The sequence below is a fragment of the Pterocles gutturalis genome, unplaced genomic scaffold (genome assembly GCF_000699245.1).
Source record: "Pterocles gutturalis isolate BGI_N339 unplaced genomic scaffold, ASM69924v1 scaffold40491, whole genome shotgun sequence".
NCBI classification, from domain to species: domain Eukaryota; kingdom Metazoa; phylum Chordata; class Aves; order Pterocliformes; family Pteroclidae; genus Pterocles; species Pterocles gutturalis.
Genome location: NW_010099214.1, coordinates 491 through 14022, shown reverse-complemented (window position 1 = coordinate 14022; position 13532 = coordinate 491). Strand labels below are relative to the sequence as shown.

Genomic DNA, 13532 nt, shown 5'->3' with positions numbered 1-13532 from the left:
GTAGGGGCTACTCTCCCTGCAGCCACATGGCCCTGGGCCGTCCCTGACAGCCCCTGGCTCTGCCCTGCCGATCCCACTGGCGTGGCCGTTAACACCTCCCTGCCTGAAGCTGGCAGCGCTTACCTAGAGCAGCTGACAGTCTTGTTACTCACAGAGCTGACCCTCAAAAGGGTAAAAGACACAAACAAGCTGAAACTTGTCCTAGGTGTACTTGACCCCAACACTCAATTTAAAATAACATAAAGCAGGGTGTAACTGCTAAGCACTCTTACACACGCTGAGGACCTGGTGCCAAGGGATGGCCCTTGGTTTGAGAACAATTCTTCTCCAAGTGGTTGCTGTTCGGGCTTTAGTGGATAAGTGTCACTGTTGTTGGCACAGGTTCTGTACCACCACTCGGTGCTATCACTGTAATGTAACAAAAAAAAGAATTTACTATCGCTAGTAAACCCATGTTGCTTTTGGGGTGCAGAGAACAGGTAACAGACAACCAGCTCTGGACCCTGTGTGCATTCAGCATTCTCAGATACCTGCACAGCAGCTACTCTAACTAGACTGTTGTACCTTTTCTTCAAGATGAATTGATCCGTGAAGTTACAATTAACTGTGCAGAGCGAGGACTGCTGCTGCTTCGAGTCAGGGATGAAATCCAAATGACCATCGCCGCTTATCAGACGCTGTACGAGAGCAGCGTGGCGTTTGGCATGCGGAAGGCACTACAAGCCGAGCAGGGCAAATCTGACATGGAAAAAAGAGTAAGTTGGGCTGATAACCCCATCATGTACAGCGTAAAGATACGAGATAGAAAATTGTACATGAAATCAGTTATTTCTATTTCCTTCCACGGGATGGCAGTAAAACATCAAAATACTTGTTGCTGTTTTCCTAGGGCACTTTCCAGGCGATGCGCTGGAACACTTTAAAGACTGTACAACTTTGTCCCATCTTAGTTGAAAACTGATTAGTAACAAACAAAGCCTGAGAGATCTGTGCTCTTTTCGAAGATTGCAGAGCTAGAAGAGGAAAAGCAGGAGTTGCAAAGACAAGTGAGTGAAGAGAAAGCCAGATGTGACGCTATTGAGAAACGTGAAAATGAAAAGCGACAGATAGAGGAGAAGAAACACACTGAAGAGGTTCAGTTCCTGAAACGAACAAATCAACAGCTGAAGGTTAGTAAAAAAGTTATTTTTATATGTTTCTAATGGAATCACTTTCTCCTTACAGTTTTAGGAGAGTTACAGTTATGATGCATTTGTATTAATGTTCCACTTTCTTTAAATTCTCAATAAAATGGGAAAATAGTGATTTTGCATTCTCTGCTCCCTTGCTCAGTCAGTAACTGGTCACAACTAGTAAACCTGACGATCCAAACAGCAGGTCAGGTTAACTGAATTCCAGTCACACGCACATTTGCCAGGAAGAGATGACAATTTGTTCAGAAAATGACAGCTGGAGGAGAGCAGACACATGCAGCTAAACCCCAAATACAGAGGCATCTAACTTGACTGACACCCCAGGAATCTACTGCTGCAGAACTTGACTGTAAGGTTACAATACTCAGCACTCCTTCTCAGCTACAAAACAGAAAATCTAATGAAGGCAAATTAAGCTGTTTTGTTTCTTTGCTGTTGGCCATTAAAGTTGACTCCCCAATAACCAGACACATCATTTAATGTTGAATATTACCTGATAAGAACAGCTGTCTACTTACGCAGTAGGGACCGCATAATTATAGGACTAATTCTGTGCATGCTACTTTGGTGAAAAGAGCTTCTACTCATTACTGTGCTTTTGGAAGGAAAAAAAGCCCACAACTTCTGAGTAGAGAAAAAAAGTTACCATAAACAGCATTAAAGGTGTCTGGATACAGCTAAAAACATTTCCTTTACGCCAAGCTGCCTTCCTTATCTCCACTGTTCCTGCAGTTCCTCCTTTCTAAACCATTAACATCTTCAGGCCATCCTGAAATCTTTTAGGGCACAAAACAGAACAACTGTTAGATCAAGTATGTGTTGCCAGAGAATCCATGTTTCTTCCTTGCAGTGCCAGCACTCTAACAGCTGTGCATACACCGCTGCTGCAGTTGATTCTGAGGGCAGCTCTAGAAGAGGACAATCGAAGCGTTTTGGAAGCTTCATGCACTACACGCTCCCCAAGCATGGGTAGCTTTCCAATCAATCTACTAATTGGGTGTCAAGTTGTCTCAGGAACTGAAAAACTTGCTGTTCCCAGCTACTTTTGTCCCAGAGTCAAGAGTTTGTATTCCAAATGCTAGAGAGCCAAATATTTAATTTAGCTAACATAGTCCAGTCTGAAATCAGAGTATTCAGACCACTGTTTCAACAGCTTTTATTTAATTTCCTCTTCAGTGCTTTACATTATAAAATGAGTCTTTCATTGTATGGAACCCAGGCCAGCTCTTTTCTTCTCAGAGTGCAACAAGTGTGTATGCCAAGAATGAAAAGCTAATTTATAAAACATGTAATAAGAAATGGAGTAGCTAGGGAAAAATAAAAAAACAAAACTGGCCTACTTCTCTTGAAGTATTGCAGCATCATTTCGAGTATCTAACAGACAATTTATCACTTTTCTCCAATGGGGGTTTATTTTTTAGGTTGAATCTAATTTTACTTACTGTCTCATTTGTTTTTCAGGCCCAACTTGAAAGCATCATGGCACCAAATAAGTAGATTTTTCTGTTGTCCTCGAGGCAGTGCTCAGAAGAGCTGTCAGAGCAAGAAGTTTGCAATTAGTGACAAAGATTTGTCTCCATAAAACAATCTTGCATTTTCACTTACCGGTAATGGTATTCTTTCTTTCTTTTTCTCTTGAAGAGTTGAAATTCAAGAGCTTCATTAGTTACTGCATCCTCTTTCAATGCTGTCTCAGCATTCAGCTCCTCGAGTAGTGAACCTGCCTGGGACTTGCCTGTTGGTAATATGCTAGATGACCTTCAAAGCAATAAACTAACAAACATTTTTATTGAGGCATCTCTGTATTATTATTATTTTGAACACGTAGAAAATTCAGAAATTATATACGAAGTATCTACAATAAATAGAAGTCGCAAACACCAAGAATCAAATTGCAGGTAATTCTTGGGCAGGTGTTTGGAGAGTATTTCCTTGAGAACATCCAAGTTGGTGTTAATCCAAAATCCTTTGTCAGAACCATTAGTAGTAACCTGGGATGAGCGATACCAAAGCTCTCTGTGTGGTTATTTCTCATGAAAGGAAGGGGCCTGATACCATTCCAAGCATCACTTCTCAGTAGAAGCAAAGGAAATCTGGGCTTGAGGTACCCGTGTAAGCAGCTGGTTATACATAGCAGGCTGACATGGGAAAGAGAATTCACTGTAGTCTTACGAAAAACTCCATAAAGCTAGTTTCCATAAAAAAAAAAAAAAAAAAACAACACAAAACACTACCACTGAGTAACACTTCAGGACATGTTGGACATGTTTTGCCAGCGCAGTGTTTACTGGCCTTAGATGATGATGTGGAAATACCATGACCTCCAACTGCATAAAGAACTTTCAGATGATGCAGAAACAAAGAGTGAGATGCTGCTCCTGGGAACAAGACAGACAAGTCAAACTAGGCTTTCAATGGGAACTACACGTTTTATATTAAAAAAGCCACAGCATACAAGAGCTGTTTTATGTAAAATTTAATAGAATAAAGAGTTATTGCTTATGCTTGTATTTTTTGTGCTTTGATCTTTGTCCCTCCAAGCCAGTTTTTTTCTTGTTCTTATTCTTATTTTTCACGTTGTGAGTTTCATAATACCGGACTCCAACTTTCTTGGAGCGCTGCTGCCTCTCAGCTCGTCTTTTCTGTAAATACACACAAAACACATTAGCAAATCCACAGTATCCATAGCCCAAATTTGTTTGCATTCTTTCAAACGTTGTTCACTTTGCATTCCACATGCCTTAAATAAAATCCATAATTTCAAACAAAACATTACTGATGTGAATATATGGACATCTACATGTAATCCACCCACCTATGCTCTTAAAATGTTACAAAGGAAGATAACACTTTAATCTTTACAAAAGTAGTAAAAAAAAGATACAAAGAGCAACCTGCTGTGCATAGTCATGTGAGGGGTCTTTAGCAGAAGATGACAGAACATTCATAAACAGAATTCAGTCTTCCACTCCCCTCTGACAGTCCTGACAGTCGACAGCAATGCTCCCAAAAGCCCTGGCTGTACAAGTTTGCTCACGAATCACTTTCAAAGTCCTACAGACAACTTCACTTTGTATTTAAGTTATTCTAGAATTGTTTAGACTTGACTAACATGAACAGAAAATAGCAGTAGCTCTCTTTGAGGACAGAATAGTACTGCCCACTTAGTTCCAAATTCTCCCATATTCCAGCATCTAGACCCCTGCTCGCTTAACAGCATCAGCAGGCAAGCAAATGCTGAAAGCAGAACAGTTACCCACAAAGGATTCTCCCCTTAACCCTCTTTCTGTCATGGCTACCTGCTGGGTTCAGCTGGAACGTGCTGCTGTCACATCCCACGTCAGCAACACGTCACCCTGTCTCCACATTCGCCTTTATGTCAGCTACAGTCCCCGCGCTCTCTCCCTCCTACTAGTGCCCAGACTCAAAACTCTTTGAGTGGTAACGGGCAATCCATGTACAAAAAGGCCAGCTCCATCACTCTGCTCATTGGTTGTACGACAAGAAATCACACTTACTTCTTTGGATGTCAGTTTCTTGCAAGGCTGTTTACCCAAATGGTCATCATCATCATCACCTTCCTCTTCTGCTTTCCTTTTTCTTTTCTTCTCTGTGCTGCCTGCAAACAGCAGAGATCACATACTTGGGCATCTTCCAGAACACCCACCTGTCTGCAGAACTCAGGACTCCCACCTACTTAGCAAAGCATTCCTTTGGTCCTGTTTCAATAGCTTCTACCAAAACGACACACAAGTTCCTCGCAGAGGAGCACCTCCTATGACTGTGAAACTGCTCTTCAGAGGCTGATTGCCCCACGCAAGTCGAGAGGAATTTCGCAGTCTTGTCAGAGCAGAGTTCTCCCACATGATTTTGCCTTTAATCAAACTTACTATGGAAACTGAAACCACAGACTCTTGAAGTCATCACAGTAAAACCTACAGCCTGAAGTGGCTCTGTGCTTTTATAATGTTGTAAAACCCCTCCACTCCCTTCGGTGTAATACCACACCGTGTGCCACAGCAGCTGCTCAGGCTGCAATCTGCCCGCAGCACCATTCTGGGGGAAACACATTCATCTTCCCTTTACCTGCATTCGCTAGTAGGGGGACATACAATAAGAAATCATATATAATGATGTATGTCCCTCTATTGTATATATAAGATGTAATAAGACATGTCCCTCTACTAGCAAATGCAGGTAAAGTGAAGACAGACACATGCTCCATAGCAAGGCCACCAGACAGCCCTTAGGTTAGCTAAGGAGAGATTTAAATAGCTTTAGGGGAAAAAGGAACTTGCAACCAGGAGCTAATGAACGCCCCTCCCCCTAACGCCCTCTCTTCTCTTGCTCATGGGATTTCCAAATGTCGATTACAAACATCTACTGATCTTGTTTTACCTCCATCTTCAGTTTCTTTGGGTTCTTCAGACTTCTGCAGGGATTTTGCAAACACTTTTTCAGTGAGCTGCTTAGGGATTCTACAGAAGACAAAATGAAGCAATAAAAGGATATCGTAACACACAACGTAACCGTCTCTGAGAAGTGATCAGTCTCCACCAGATCCCAGCAGCCTGTCAGCAGTAAAGCCACAGCCCTTCCACCTAACAATCATATTACAGTAATCTTGTCTCTGGAGTTACTGGGCTTCTATGCTGGATAAAATATAATACTTAACCTTGAAATGTCAGTCCTCATAAAGCTGGTGGATGAACTTCGCAAAAACTGGGCCTGCTGTACGAGCTAGGATACTCTTGCACACACACGGAGACGCAGCCAGCATATCCAGGTAGGACATCAGCCTTGGTATTGCTCAAGAAAGAGCCCAACACCAACGAGAGAGCCAAGGATGTAATACCAAGAGATTTCTCACCCACAGCTTAAGAGGCAGCTTTCAGAAAATGAGAACATTTTTAGTTATGCTGGTAAATAAAACTTCCTGGAATAATCTCTCAAAAACAAACTGCTGCTTAGCCAAAGTTCAAATACTCGGGGCTAAACTAGATAAGCTGTGGTAACCTGTGTGTGGCAACAGAGGAACTAGTCAAGCAAGCCATGAAAGGTGTGAAACTACAGCAGAATCACATTAACCCTTTCCCCCCCTGCAAAATATCTGAGTCACTAAGCAGATTCAGATACCTTATCGCTGAGAATCTCTTGGCTTTGGCTTTATCCAGAAACTTTTTGTATTTTGCAATCTTCTCCTCCAAAGCCTTAAGAACTGCCTTAGAGCTCTCCTTGGCAGTTGGTGCAGCCAGCTGTGATTCCTCCTCTTGATGTTGCTCATGTTCCTCTTTCTCCTCTTCCTGCTCCTCCTCTCCAGAATCACTGTCTGTTTCATCAAAACCTGGTACATCTACAGGAACCAGGTCTTCTTCTGAGAACTGAGGTGCCACATTAATCCTCCCAAAGTTCTGCCGAACATGTGACATGAGTTGCTTAATTTCACTGTCTGTATTATTCTTCTCTTCTGCTGTTTCCCCACTTGATGCCACCGACTCAGAGATTTTCTCGCCATTATTATCTTGGCTTGATGTCGTAGCTACTTCCAATGCAGGAGGCTACAAGGAAGAGTGCAATGGACACGTTATCCACAAAGTCTGTCCCACCATCTCTTGAGAGCAATTTCCATTTTATCTCTTTGGAAAAAGCCCAAGTTGACAGGCTAAAGATGTGATAATTACTGACATTTCTGGTAGTCTGATGATTGTAAAATGGCTCAGACATCTCTGCAGAGAGCACTGCTACCTGGCCCTCAGCAAATTAAAGTGAGGGACACCTGAATCATCAGACTTGGGCAGAGCCCAAGACATGCACTGCCCAAGTTACAAAGTGCTCTGGGGAAAAAAAAACAAACAGTGAATATCATGAGGAAAACTGAGTATGTGAGAAGAAAAGGCAGGAGAATCACATTCTCACCTTGGGACCTGTTTCTGCATTCGGTGGCTTCACAAAGAATGGAATTCTTCCCCTCTGCCAGTCATTGAGAACCATCTTGCTCACAGTTTGCAGGTCAGGCTCACCACCCTGAAAGAACCCAGCAACAATTTATGACCATATTTGCAGGGCATATGACCTTGCTACCACCTGTAAGCAACAGAAACATTCATATTTCCCATGCTCAGTAACAGGTCACATGCTCTGCCAGCCTGCAAATGCAGAAAGTTGTCAGACCTTTAGCAGTTTTCCAGTCCTACAAGCAAGTTTCTCAAGGAAGTCTTCTGTATCCTTCCAGGAATCAATTTTGTACGTCTTTTGGATGTACTCTGGTTTGGCTCTTTCCAGCACTGCACTGATATGATCTTCAGGGCTCTTAATCTTTTCAACTTGAACCTGAAAAGGAATGGTAGAGTATCAATCCCTTGGAAAGTGTGCATTCATTTCTTTGAACCCATCACGTTAACAATGGCAAGATCTTCCAGCGTTTGGCACAGATACATACCACTCCCTTCAGCACAATGTCTGTTTCTGTGTCTCCGGATGGATACACTACACCTGGGCAGTCAATCAGAAAAATCCGCCGCATCAAGGTGATGTACTGCCACACCTGAAAGAGATCAGCAGTTCCCCACGTCACCTCCTTCTGCAGACAGCCTACTGTTCAGCTTTTTAAACGCACGGTTCTAATACACAGGAGTCATCTTAGGACCCTGCCGTTAACACACGGAAACAGAATATAACCCAGCGCTTTTGTTACCTAGCCAAGACGTACTGCACCTTGCTCCTTCTCTATCAGCCAGCACGATCCCTGAGGTTTGCATCAAACTAACTCATAGGACCAAGGTGAGGAAATTACAATCACAACAAACTCTGATATTCTGTGGTTTTCCTCTTCCATGATCCTTAACTTTAGTGATATTTAGCAGTAAAATGAACAGGCTAGTAAAAAAGAATCCTGTAACTTTGTCTTCTTGTTTACTGTCACATTCTTGGAGAACAGAGGTTCAGCGTTAACAGAGGCTGACAGCACAAATATACCCAACCATTTGATCTGGGAAGTGCAGATGCTGAGCCAGGGCAGCTGAGCATTCAGATCACAGCGCTGGAGTACAGGTCGAGCGGGACCTCAGGAATGCTTCCGGCGGCAGCAGCGCTTCAGCGCAATGCCTGTTGATCAGCCGCTCCTCAGGCTCGGGGTCAGACAGCCTGTACAGGTCAAGTGCTAGACTTGAACATCTCATTGAGCTAATATTGCAGGAATTCTGCCTTTGACAATGCACCCACATAATTAATTTTTATCTTTAATGCCAGGATCTCCTCCTACCTTTGTTTCACCTGCAATGGGGGCCACATTGCAGACCTTCTTAGACCGTAATGTATTGATCACCGAGCTTTTGCCGACGTTTGGATAACCAATGAAACCCACGCTGATCTGCTTCTTGTCAGAGTGTAACTATTAGGAAATAACACATTTTTAATACCCCGTAGAGACAGACAGAATTACTACTGCAGTTCTGAACATTTGAGCAGCTACTGCTCTCACTATATTCGAAAGGAAAGGGGACTGCAAAATACCAGAAAAAAAAAAAAAAAAAAAAAAAAAAAAAGAGATCCCACTCTTCCCAGACAAACCCACTCTTTCTGGATCTCCTCAGTTTGACAAACATTTCAACATATTTGAAGGAATATTTTCCATTTTCTCTCCAAAGAAGGGAGCTTTATTGAGTCCTTTGCTGACAGAACAGCCAGAGGAAAGTGCACTGAACCCCAAACACTAACAAAACAAAAGACTCCAGACTAAACAACCCCTCCCAAAACAGCAACACAAATCCCCAAAATTGTTCTGTACCTTTCCAAACTGCCTTAAAAGCTGTATGAAAGCACCTTTGCCAAAAGGGTTTGTGAGGCTGGCATGAAAAGCAAGTGTTGGATACTCCTGGGAAAGGACAGCCACCCAGCGCTTCTGCAGAGGAAAACATAACTCAGTTAGGGATCCTGTGTGCAGAGGTGGTGAAACAAGCGAGTACACAGCGTCTTCACTTGGGTCACAAATGCAGCTGCCTATGAAAATTGCTGTGTAAGAACCTTTGAAGCATTTCACCAATCCAATAGCTAAAAGCTCCGAGTATTGTTTTCACAAAAGACAATTTCCCACAAATGCCTTCACTGCTAGCTAAAACTAATTAGCTTAACAACATAAAGCGAACCAGCTGTGGGGGATATGGATCTTAAGCCGACTAACATTTAGCATACTCTGGAGACATCAGCTGAACTGTTAAATCCAGACAGAGGAAGTAGAGAATTTGTGGCTGGCGAGTGTTGCTCAACTCAGCCAAACTTGGACAGATTTACATGGTAATTGTTCCTTTCAGAGCAGGCCAGCAGAGAGTTCCCCTTCACCCAGTTACATTACGCCCTTTGAGACCAGCATGAGGACTGGCAACAGAATTAAAGCAGAGGCTACAAAAGAACAAAGAACGTCCAAGGAATAACAGGCAGGACTGTGCTTACAGTAGCCCAGGTAGGAACAAGATCACATTTGTTCAGGACAAAAATGAGATGTTTCCAGTGCTTCTCTTTTTTAAGATAGGATTCCACGTGAGGGGAGCGAGTACCCATGGGATCCCTGGCATCAAGAACTTGAACGACAACATCTGATGAGTCTATCACCTGAAAAAAAAGTCACCAGAAGGAAAGGATTTTACAGAAAGCAAGACATCTATACCTCCAGAATGAAAAATGGTAATTTTCTGAACTACATAATTAATTTAAAAACCTTGTATCCTTCATGAACAACTGTTACTTCCCCACGGACTAGTGAAGCTCAAACTAATATCCACTGATCCTCCGCTCTCTCTTCCCCTAACTCCCCTCCACGTCCTGGGCTGTCCAGTCAAATAGCTTCTACCTCCTCTTATGCACCAGGAGGCTGCTTATAGCACTTGGGAAAAAAACCACTGCACCCAAATGGGAAAATTAATTGCTTCAGTAGACAGAAACAATGTTCGCCATCCATTCTGCAGCAATTCAATTCTGCTTTTTCATGAAGGATCAGGATATAAAGAATGTTTTCTGGATCAATATGAAACACACAACCAAGTAGGAACCTGCTGTTAGTCCACTAAGCATTTACAGCAGGGAGCTGTCATTTTATGACTTGCTTCAAGCCAAGTGAATTTGTTTCACAGCTTTTTCCTGCATTTTTGGCAGCCTCTTACTGAAATCTGTTTTGCTCTATCATTCCCAGTGCTTTCAGATCTAAATGAAAAAGTTTTAAGCTACATTCAGAAATTCAGAGCAAAAAGCCAGGCAATTTCCTACCTAACAGTCCCTGAGAGTACACAAACTGCTCGTACAACCCTCATCCATTCTGTCCCCGTTCCTCTAGCCGTCAAGGTGACTAACAGGGAGCTGAGGGTCAGAGCGCTCCAAAGATGACCCTATCGACACGCCAGATGCTTTCAGCCTAAAGAAACTCAAGGGCATGTGACTGGTTTGTTTGTGGTGAAGCCCCGGGAATCTAAGGGAAGCAAACACCTTTGCTCTGCCAGTCCATCTCTAGACCACGTATTTTAAGGATGTTTTTTCCAATGGGACAAGAGCTCAAGGATATAGCTCAGTCAGGCAGAGCATTGAAAGTGAATTTCTGCTCTCCTCTACAGCTGGCTTTTTCTGTTTGTGTTTATTTACTGTATCAGTGCCAGAAAAAGGGTGTCTGGTTTCCAGTCAGGCAGTTCGACCAGGCTGACAGGAAAGCAAGCAAGGGAATGACAAACTAAGGACACCTCTGCATGAAGAAAGTCCCTGTCTTCACGTTTCTATGAAACTTTACAGCAAATTCAGTAGTATCAAAGCTTCCCTAACAGAGAAATAAAAGATTTGCGTAGCTTTTCTGATTATTGCTGTAGAGGATTTCCAATGCCGTGCTGAAGCACCCTTGTAAAGGCTGAAAGACAAACGCAACTGCTGTAAATGATAAATGTTGCTTACCTTGTAGAGCTCACCCCAGATTCTTTTGGACTGTCCTTTCTTATAGATTTCCTCTTGTGCTTCATCCCTGGAAGTGGATTACCAGAGACATCAGCAACCACAACAAAAAGGGTTACGGTGTTGTCTTTTCTAAAGCCATTTACAGACGAAAAAGGAGATGAGGCCAGCTGGGATTTAGACCCCCCTCCCTGTTCTCCACCTTCAACCTAACCATTTGCAGAAAGATCCTACAAACATGCACTCTGACAAAGATTCCTACCTGCCCATTGGTCAGTTCCTTACCTAACCCAGCACAGGAGCTGGGGATATTCAACTACTTTCACTCTCCTTACTCCTCACACAGTAACACCATCAATGGATGTACTAGATATTTCTTTAAAAATAAAGCTGGCTTTTCAGAAATGTAAACAGGGAATAATTTCTCCTTTCTGTTTACCTTACACCAGTGTCTTCTGTCACCAGGTCTCGGTCCTTGCCCTGATCATAAGATTCTGACGAGGCTTCAGCATTCTCCACCAGAGACTGCACATCACTCGCAGAAAGATTTGGTCTTTTCCTCTGTGATTTGGGGCCAAATGTTGTTTCAAATGTTTCCGTGTCAAGAATGTGAACTCTGGATGTCTAAGGAAAACAGGTTGGTAAAAAAAGCCCACAAGCACTGCTTTTTCCTTCTCTGATTACACACAGTGTACAAGACCTTAGTTCAACGTAACTGTGCAACCTGTTACAAGAGTTACAGCCACTTCCCTAACAACGTTTGAGTTTTATGGCTTAACCTTTGAGAAACATAACAGTGGATATTTAATAAGCAAAAAAACACTGCAGTTGCCAAAGAACTACGCTTCAGTTCTTTCACCATAACTGATGTCAAATGCAATTAAAGCTACAATGACGAAAATTTAGCTGCTATCTTTGATCACTTCTTATTTTTCTAACAAGTGCACAAATCTCGCCAAATTCACAGATTTTTGTCAGGGATAATTACAATCAAAATTGCAGATTTTAAAGCCTGTAATGAATGCCAACTTTTCTTGGAACGGCATACAATTCATTGCTGAAAGAAGTAATTTGGTTTTGTAATGCACATTTCAGTTTCTTAGAACTTTTTCCTTAATTTAGGTAACATTTTTATGACATAAACCTGGAAAGTTTCCACAAGAAAGAGTCGCTAGCAAGAGTCCAAAATAATAGTTCAGACATCATGAAAAAACCCAGTAATAACTAAAACTTGATGCACTAGAAATGAAGGCTGCATGCACAAGAATTTCTGATTCAAGATAAAAAGCTGGTACTAGCCCAGGATGTTCTATGGTAAGTTTCCTAACAGAAAATGAGATTTTTAATAAATAATAGATCTCACAAACTATGGGGAAGTAATATGCTGCTTCTTTGCCTTCACATTTGACATCCGCAGTGACAGGCTCTCAGAAACATCCTGCCCCGAGTCATCTGCTCCAGCTGCCCCTAACCATGCTTCTAGAACACAACACTTCACCAGCCTGGGCAGAGGCAGCATGATCACCCACAGAGAAATAATACTCACGACACCTCTGTGCAGCAACCCAGCCTTCACCCCGTGCACAAGTGATACTCACGTGTGGTTTAATCCGATCATAGAAGAGGGACATGGGCAACTTCCTTTGCTTCATGACCACTCTGTAAGGATCTTTCATGACATTTTCCATCTCCTCTTGAAATTTCTGTAGGGATGATTGCTTGATCACGCGAGTATTTCCTGCATACAAAAATACATAATGCACCTGACCGTTCCTCATTTAACTGCTTCCGAGACCCCGAGTACAGTAATAAAATATTAATACTTCATCTGGCATCAAAAATATGAATGACAAAAAAAAATTGAGGATTTCACTTGAGACATGCAAAGTATGAGCCAGTACCCATCCCCATGGGGGTCTTTCACCCTCATTGTCTGTATCTGTCCCCCACAGCACTGAGACCACAATCCTGAAATAAACACCCTCCAAACACATAAAGGTCAACAGTTTTTAAGCTTGCTGAGTCTGAAAGTCAAAAAACCAACTCACCAAACCATTTAATATTTGGTTCCACTCTTGCGACTGTGCCTGGTGCCACTGTTGACTGATACTGCAGAGGCTTAATCACTTTCCCGTGTTTGTTTCTAAGGGAAATAGGAGAACACAGGTAAACATGCTCAGGCAGCATACACCCCTCTGGCACTTTTGTTCACTAGACCAGAAGTACGTCCACACAACCCAGAAAGATCTGTCAGCTAGAACTGGTGCCCCTGAAACTGTTACCAGAGACGGCGCTGCCTGTGAAGGCTGAAGAACTCAACACTGGCCCAGAGGAACAGCACGCTCCCAAGTCTCACTCCAACTTGACCAGACCTTCAGGAAGGCTGCTGATGTCAAACCAGGAGTGTTTAACTGG

General features: G+C 42.7%; 2 protein-coding genes across 2 annotated transcripts; one reads left to right on the top strand and one right to left on the bottom strand.

Annotated features, from left to right (window-relative positions):
• Positions 1–576: 576 nt before the first annotated feature.
• DNALI1 (dynein, axonemal, light intermediate chain 1) lies at positions 577–2690 on the top strand (the record flags this gene model as incomplete). The annotated part of the gene is made up of 3 exons (XM_010075668.1): positions 577–755; positions 1005–1169; positions 2655–2690. Coding segments are annotated over 3 exons (380 nt in total), but the record flags the coding sequence as incomplete, so codon positions are not given.
• A 926-nt stretch (positions 2691–3616) lies between these two features.
• Positions 3617–13260, bottom strand: GNL2 (guanine nucleotide binding protein-like 2 (nucleolar); the record flags this gene model as incomplete). The annotated part of the gene is made up of 14 exons (XM_010075658.1): positions 3617–3835; positions 4712–4812; positions 5592–5671; positions 6330–6751; positions 7110–7217; positions 7365–7523; positions 7633–7737; positions 8455–8583; positions 8980–9093; positions 9642–9800; positions 11121–11187; positions 11557–11741; positions 12716–12855; positions 13166–13260. Coding segments are annotated over 14 exons (2014 nt in total), but the record flags the coding sequence as incomplete, so codon positions are not given.
• Positions 13261–13532: the final 272 nt, after the last annotated feature.